Source organism: Anastrepha obliqua, chromosome 1 (genome assembly GCF_027943255.1).
Source record: "Anastrepha obliqua isolate idAnaObli1 chromosome 1, idAnaObli1_1.0, whole genome shotgun sequence".
In the NCBI taxonomy this organism is placed as follows: Eukaryota; Metazoa; Arthropoda; class Insecta; order Diptera; family Tephritidae; genus Anastrepha; species Anastrepha obliqua.
In genome coordinates, this window is record NC_072892.1 from 44,078,186 (window position 1) to 44,086,613 (window position 8,428).

The 8,428-nt window shown below is 37.9% G+C and overlaps 1 protein-coding gene across 1 annotated transcript; it reads left to right on the forward strand.

The window, feature by feature from the left end:
- Positions 1-2,454: 2,454 nt before the first annotated feature.
- Positions 2,455-7,535, forward strand: LOC129235848 (zinc finger CCCH domain-containing protein 13). Its single transcript, XM_054869899.1, has 8 exons — positions 2,455-2,593; positions 2,780-3,005; positions 3,077-3,729; positions 3,794-5,337; positions 5,411-5,505; positions 5,579-6,469; positions 6,546-6,815; positions 6,884-7,535. Exons 1-8 carry the CDS (start codon positions 2,555-2,557, stop codon positions 7,105-7,107), a joined length of 3,942 nt encoding a protein of 1,313 aa, XP_054725874.1. The 5' UTR covers positions 2,455-2,554; the 3' UTR covers positions 7,108-7,535.
- Positions 7,536-8,428: the final 893 nt, after the last annotated feature.

Consider the following 8,428-nt stretch of genomic DNA (forward strand, 5'->3'; position numbering starts at 1 on the left):
ATAACACAACATAACATAACATAACATAACATAACATAACATAACATAACATAACATAACATAACATAACATAACATAACATAACATAACATAACATAACATAACATAACATAACATAACATAACATAACATAACATAACATAACATAACATAACATAACATAACATAACATAACATAACATAACATAACATAACACAACATAACATAACACAACATAACATTACCATAACATAATTTAACATAACATAACATAACATAACATAACATAACATAACATAACATAACATAACATAACATAACATAACATAACATAACATAACATAACATAACATAACATAACATAACATAACATAACATAACATAACATAACATAACATAACGTTAACATAACATAACATAACATAACATAACATAACATAACACAACATAACATAACATAACATAACATAACATAACATAACATAACATAACATAACATAACATAACATAACATAACATAACATAACATAACATAACATAACATAACATAACATAACATAACATAACATAACAGAACAGAACATAACATAACATAACATAACATAACATAACATAACATGGCATAACATAACATAACATAACATAACATATCATAACATAACATAACATAACATAACATAACATAACATAACATATCATAACATAACATAACATGCTGTTCAAGCAAGGTAACGACGCATGAGCAAGATAACGACGCATTTTTTGGTGCGTGCAGCTGGCTACATAGAATTATAAGACGTTATCACGTCAAAAAATAAAAATAACATTAAAACAACAGGTATTATTAACAAACTTGGTTTTATTTTAAATTCTTCAAGTAAATCAAATTAATAATAATCAATAAGAAGGCATATGCAAATACAAATAAGTGAATTTATATATGTACATATGCGCATATACATACACATATACGCTCACTTAAGTAGGAGAGAGCAAGATGTCGAACGTTGCCGTTCGTTTGCTTTGTTTGCTTTGTCGTTCGTTCCGCGCTTCCGCTTGCAGTTCATTCAAGGTAACGGCAATGAGCAAGTTAACACTAATGAGCAAGGTAACGACACATTTTTTCGTGCGTGCAGCCTGTTAAATCAAATTATAAGACGTTATCACGTCAAAATGTAGGGTAATATTTACCACATACCTTATAAGATATGTTGTATACTATAATAATACAATATATATATGTATATAAACATGCATATACATATAAAATTTCGCTCAATTTTCAAAAAGAACAAATCTATATGTAAAGATGCATACAAATCATATGGACATATCAAATGTACGAATCTATTCCGTACGCAAGCAAATGTAAGCTAATGTGCTTGAACTGCAAGCGAGAGCGCGGAACGAACGACAAAGAGCACAAGCGGCCCCCGCGTTCGGCAACGTTCGACATCTGGCTCTGTCCTACTTGAGTGAGCATATATATGTATGTATATGTAAGTATATGCGCATTTGTATATAAATTCACATACTTGTATTTGCATATGCCTTTTTCCTGTGTGCATGGTAATGAACCATTTCTCTGTTGAGAATAGGACGATGATAGAAAAAGTAGAAAATGAAAGGGAGTGTTTCGAGTGTAAAGTGTCTTGAAAAAGGCAAATCGATGATGGTGCCTCTTTGTGTTGTTGACTTATTAACGTCTGATGCACAATCGAAATTGAACATATCTTTCATGATTTGATAAATGTTTCGTCATTTTGCACGTTTGTGTAAATGTAACTTAACCTATTCCATTGCGATTCCATTTACCTCCTCCTCTATATCCATATAAAATATCTATTAAACTAATAAAATTAAAATTTTGGTTTGAAAATTGCAACCATTACATCAGTATTTTCTTATGACGTTGTCACGTTAAACTATCGTCAGTAAACCGACTTTACAGACAACCTCTTTTTTTTGCATTTTTGATCCATAGAATGTCAAAATCTACAAACAAAGTTTATCAAGGTAATTTAAACAAAATTTAACTATTTAGAGATCGAACCGTATTCATTAATAAATTCGCCTTGTTAGAGATCAAATAGATACGAAGAAATCAATTCAGCTGATTTTTATGGTTACTACATACTCAATGTGTATTCCTTTATACTCTTCATGACCGGCGTATCTATGGCTGGATCTTCGCGATTGAATACAAACGTTATTTTGGGCTTAGCCTTAGGGTTGTGCCATATATGATAAAGGATGCCATTGAATTTAGGTCTGTTCCTCGCTGCCTCTGTTAGTCCTTTATATTGAATTTGCCCAGGTAATGTTTTTTATCCTCAATTACCTTCATAATATCTAGAATCAATTGACCCCAAATTCACCATGCTAAGGACAGTGGTAACTTTGAAATTACAACCCTGCATTTGTGTATTTCTTCTTTTCGGCTGCGCTTTATTTATTTGACATTTGTTCTCAATTTTCGCCAATCCATTGCAATATTTTTCACCGTCGACAAGTAGTAGAAAGGATAAGGAATTTTCATAGGTTTTTTATTTGACTCTCGCAAATTTGTAAAAAATGGAAAACTTTGGCAGTGAAATTGGCCAGAAAATGCGGGTAAGTTTATATTGAAAGGAGTTATTCGTAAAATACCGCATAACTTTATAGCGACAGTTAACATTTTTAAGCATGGCTCAGTGCTGCTAGTAAAGAGTCATTGGTGATTTCAATATCAAAAATTTATTGATTAAACATTTGTGTGTGCAAGCCTTCCATTAATTGCATGAATTCTGCTTTTCCCAGAGTGCTGTAAAAGCCAAGCTCTTAGAGTTAGGCACTGGTGGCACTGCCGGCTACATAGACGATGAATTGCCTGATTATGTGATGATTATGGTGGCAAACAAGCGTTCCAAACAGCAAATGATTGCCGACCTTAATCTTTTTCTGGGCTCGCAGACTGAACTGTTTGTAACTTGGCTGCATGAGGTGCTGCAGAAGTTGCAAGAAGTCACTTTGCCGGCAGTTAGTGGTAAGTAACTGTTTGTTTTTTAATATTTAATAAAAGATTACTAAACTTTTGTTCTCATGATCTGTGTCCAGCAACTAAAAAACGTAAAGCAGAACCAAAACAAGAAGTGGTAAGCAAGAAGGATCGTAAAACTAGCAAAAGAGATCGAAAAACATCCACATCAAAAAAATCAGCAGATGAAGTGCAAAGTACGTCTGTGAACACTACCGAAAAATCAGCAGGTGCTACCAACGCACCAACAGTGCCACCCATTAACTCTATTACTGACGTATTTGCTGATGTATTTCTTGAAAAAGCAAAGAAAACACTCAGCACAACTGCTGAAGCGACAGCGCACATTAAAAAAGCTAAAAGCAACACCAAAACGACGAGTACTGACACAACAACAAAAACCCCAACAACCAAGTCTATAAATGAAAAGTCTATATCAGCAATAGATATTACACCAATCCAAGACGAACGTTGCAATGGCGCTGGCGGAGATGGTGACAGCGTTAACAGAAAGAGCTCAGGATCAACTGCGCCGGTAAGCAGTGGCAATAGGGAGAAAGATTTGGCGGAGTTGGCAGAAATACAAAAGAAAATCTATGCAGCTAAAAAGCATTTACGGCAGTTAGGTGAACTGGATGATAACACTGATGATGATGATGATTTCATTAATTTGAAGGAAGATGGCATGGAGGACGAGGAAGGGGAAAATGTTAGCCCACAAGAAACTGAAATGGTAATAAAATAAATACAACTTTTTGCGCATATTTAAATAATGTAATGTATATGTATATTTTCAGATTTCAACCATACAAACCGAACAGCAAATTAGCGCGAGGAGAAGCCCGATAATTTTTGACGCAGGCGAGAAACAAATACAGGAACCGATATCTACAGAAAAGGAAATAGCAGATATATCTTCGCATTTCACACCTCCGCCTCAAGAATTAGTTGCCAAAAAAATGATAAAAACCAGTGAACAATTAAATAGTAGTGGAGGACGAGGTCAATCCCCATCAAAACAGCAAAATCAGGAAAGAGAGAAAGAAAGCGTTCATGACAAGCAATGGAACCGGGATCACGAGCGTGATAAACGCGAGACCCCGTTTGAGGCAACTAAAAGGCCTGTGCATGAGCGATTGGGCGTACGTCTGCCAGCAGCACGCGAACCGCAATTTCCAGTTCGTCGCCAACGGGAAGATAAACAACTATTCGTGCCTTCCTTCCGTAGGAAAGACAACGGCAATGATCGCGAAAGAGAACGAGAGCGCGATAAAGATAGAGAACTTGAACGTGAAAGGATAAGAGAAAGGGAACGGCAGCGAGAACGAGAACGCGATAGAGAAAGGGAGCGTGAAAGAAATCGTGGTCCGGCACAATTGCGTGGCAGAAGTGAAGACAGGCGTAAAGATCGCGATTTGGAGCGTGAACGTGAACGCCAAAGAGATCGAGGCAGAGACCGAAGCCGCGATCAAGTTAATAGGCGTAAGGAGAATGAACCAAGAATGCGACGCTCGTTATCGCCAATACTACGTCGCACCACATCGACTAACCACAATCGCGCACTGCCCAACATTACTGTATCAGCTATAGTTAAACCCCATTATGCCAAGAAGGATATTGTCGACGCAAATAGTGACGATGATGGTAATGATGGCTCCTCATCAACATCAGGAACCTCTTCGGATAGCGAAGAAGATAGTGCCAATGAAGATGCGTCACCTTCACATTCGTCGCAAACGCAGCGCCAACGTATCGGTTCGCGTGTTATCGTAGCGCCCGTCAAACCAGTCGAATCATCGGAGGAGGAGGACAAATCATTGAATTCAATTATAAAAATTAAGCCTCGCGCCCCAGTCTCACCCAGTAAACAGGCTTGCAAGACGCTGTTGTTACGTGCCGTTGCCGAAGCACAACGATCCACTATAATTAAGTCACGACACAAAGAACAGAAGGTGGCAGCAAATAAAATTAGTAATATTGTAAAAGATCCTACAGATGAGCGCAAACTGTATACCAAAGGCTATCGCGAGAGACTAAATCGTGGCGCGAAAGTCACATCCACTTCCTCCACATCGAATTTGTTTAGGCGTGCAACGCAAAATCTTGTAATAAAAGTGGAAAGCGATATGCCATTGCGGAAACGACGGCGAGCGGAAATGAATGAGATTGTTGGTACCGACCAGGCAGATTTTGAAGAAGATGAAGGGGAAGAAGTAAAATTGGAGGAGAAATATGTGCCAGGCACGGTGTTCCAACGGGTTGATTCCAATCACGAATACGTGTACGTACCGCAAATGATACGCATAAAAAATGAGGATCAGGAGAGTAACGAAAGTGACGAGTAAGTTATTGCCATTTTTTCACACTTTACATTTACTCAACGTTTTTAATTTATGTTTTTCTTATCTTTACAGAACTGATGAAACGACTGAAGATGGAAATGATAATGACAAGACCTCTTTGGATAAGGGCTCGCAAAGGAAAACGCAGTTTGTGGTTACCCTTAATGGTGAGTTAAAACTTTAATGTATTTGGATACAGTAATGCCAATATAAAACATTTCACACACTATACCATTACAGATGAAAAATCTGCATTGAAGTTCATGAATAGAGCTTCAGCCGCATTGAAACGCGCACGTTCTGAATCGCCATTGCAACAAGTGTCATCTTCATCTTCGATTTCGCGTTCTAAACGCGCGGAAGCCTCATCTACAACCACAACAACAACAGTAACGCAAGGCGCAAGACCACCAGCCGCACGCGAGAAAGAACACAACAGTCGCCGTTCAAACATTAAATCGCGTCTTTCTGCGAAAGTGGTGCCAACCTCAACAGTACCACGCATCAGTGATCACGACTCGTCGAACTCATTGCCAGCAACACCGCCACTACGGCGCTCTGATTTAATTGAAGCCTACCGCAAGCCAAAAGAAATTAAAAAGATCATCATTAAAAATGATACAGACGACGAAGAGATGAGCCCAAAAAAGTTGTCCTCGACTGTGGTTGTTAGCAATGACAATCCACAACGCAAACACAAGCGGACGCACAGCGAAGACCGAAACAATCAAAGCGCACGCTCGGCTACACCAACTCCGACAAGAAAATCAGAGCAGGGCGTATCGTCGAAAACCCCGCCCAAAAGTAAACGCACGCCAATTAGTAGTCAACATGACAGTAGATCGCGTGACTTAGATTATTACGATCGTGATAATGTTTCAGCAAGTAAACGACGTTCCAAAAGTGAGGATAGCGCATACGAGAGAGAACGCGAACGTGAACGCGATCGTGATCGTGAACGGGAGCGTGAACGGGGACGAGAGAGGGAACGTGATCGTGAGCGTGACCGTGAACGAATTCACGAACGTGCTGCATCACGCGATTATTCCGCTGATCGCCAGAGTGGCGAGGAGCGGCGCAAGATCTCAACGCGAAATGTGGAGGCGAAAAAGTATGACAACATACCTTCTCGTAAGTATTTTATACTTATTTTTTTTTTTTTTTGTATTCAATAGCATTGAAAATCATGCATCTTTCTTCTCTTAAGTGAGCTCCGTCACCTTGGACTCAGCAGCGGTGCGTGTGCTCAAGACAAAGGAACGTTGTAAATATCACCCAAATTGCACAAAACAATTTTGTGATTATTATCATCCGACGGCGCCATGTAAAAGTTTCCCCAACTGCAAATATGCAGATAAATGCTTGTACTCACACCCGCACTGCAAATACGATCTCGCCTGCACTAATCTGGACTGCAATTACTCGCACAGCGGACCGCGTGATCCGGCACAACTGGTACCACAAGCGCCGCCTTTATGTAAGTCAATATTTGAAAAAGACATGAATTCACTGATATTTGTAAATATTAAACGTTTTTCTCCACAGCCTCCCACGTCGTGCCTGTACAAAATTACAAATCGATTTCAGCCACAACAGCCGCTAGCACCATGTGCAAATACTACCCCACATGCACAAAGGTTGGGTGCACTTTCTACCATCCCAAACCATGTCGATTTGGCAAGAATTGCATAAATAAGTTGGAGTGTAATTTCTATCATCATGAAGTGCAGAGCAGCAGCAAATTCAAGTGGGTCGCATCGGTTGTTTAAAATGAATTGATGTGCGTTGTATTTTAAGCTATGGTGCACATTTTAGTACATTTTGTGTGGATGTAAATTTAATTGCTGCAACGCAAATTATTTCATATTTATAATCATAAATATAATTGCTGCGTATCCATGCTTTACGTAATTACAAAACGTAAAGAGAAAGACAAAAACACAAAAAAAACTATATATATATAAAAATTTTAAATTATTGAAAAATAAATATTCTCGCATATTAAAAAAAGGATAGTAAACTATACGTAAACATAAAAACAGCTATACAAAATATATTGTAATAGTGTTTGCAGTGATTTCTTGAAATACATAGAATAGTAAACATTTTCAAATTCAACGGCTTATCGAATAATTATAAATGCAAACAAAATGTAATAAAGTTATAAAGCAGAAAAACGCTTGATATTACATATTAAGTATGATATCTCATTTTACTCTAGCATTTCGCTAATTTAGAACTATAGAAATGTAAATACCCACGAACTCAATTTTATTTTTAGCAAATAAGGGATTTAACATGGATTGTGGCATGGAAGACAAGACGTCTCCGAACGGAAGACGGCTTCTATAAGCAGGATTAAAAAGCACTTGAAAGAGTTGGCGGAAGATACTTATTCCTGTTTAAGTTTCTCAGTGGAATGTAAAAGATAATTACAAGAAAAAAGTTTCTGTGCTCGTTTTTGCTACAGCTTTGGCACACATTTTGCCATTTATTCCCAAGAACCTACTATTAAAAATTTATTTTTAACTATTTAACAACTGCCTTTTCTGCCAAACTGAAACAAAAAAATGTTTTTTATCGAAAAAAGCAAGAGGGCGAACAAGTTAGTCGCTTCACGCTCGTCGCTGCGCTGCGCACCTCCTCCGATTATTCAGCTTCGACCCGAAAGTGCGCTGTAATTTACATAAATAAAAATACATTCTGTCAAAAAAAATATCGTGAATTGTTCATTTAAAAGCGTGCGTTATACAATGTATAATTTTTTTTTTGCTGGAATGTTGGTACAAGTGTTTGAGCGTGATCTCAATTACGTGTGCTCTGCGATTTTCACTATGGATAAAAATATCGAGCAAAGAATTTAATTATTTTGTGTGTTTGAACGGGATTTCGTGTGCCGAATCGTTGAAACAGTTGCAGGAAGCCCATGGCGAGTGTGCTTTATCAAAAACACGGGTCTACGAGTGGTATACTACGGCTTTTGCATAGGGCCGAGAAGTCGTGGAAGCTTTGCCCCGCTCTGATAGCCCATCACCGTCTTCAACTGATGAAAAATGGTGCTGGAAAACTTTATTTAAGTTTGAGAGAGGT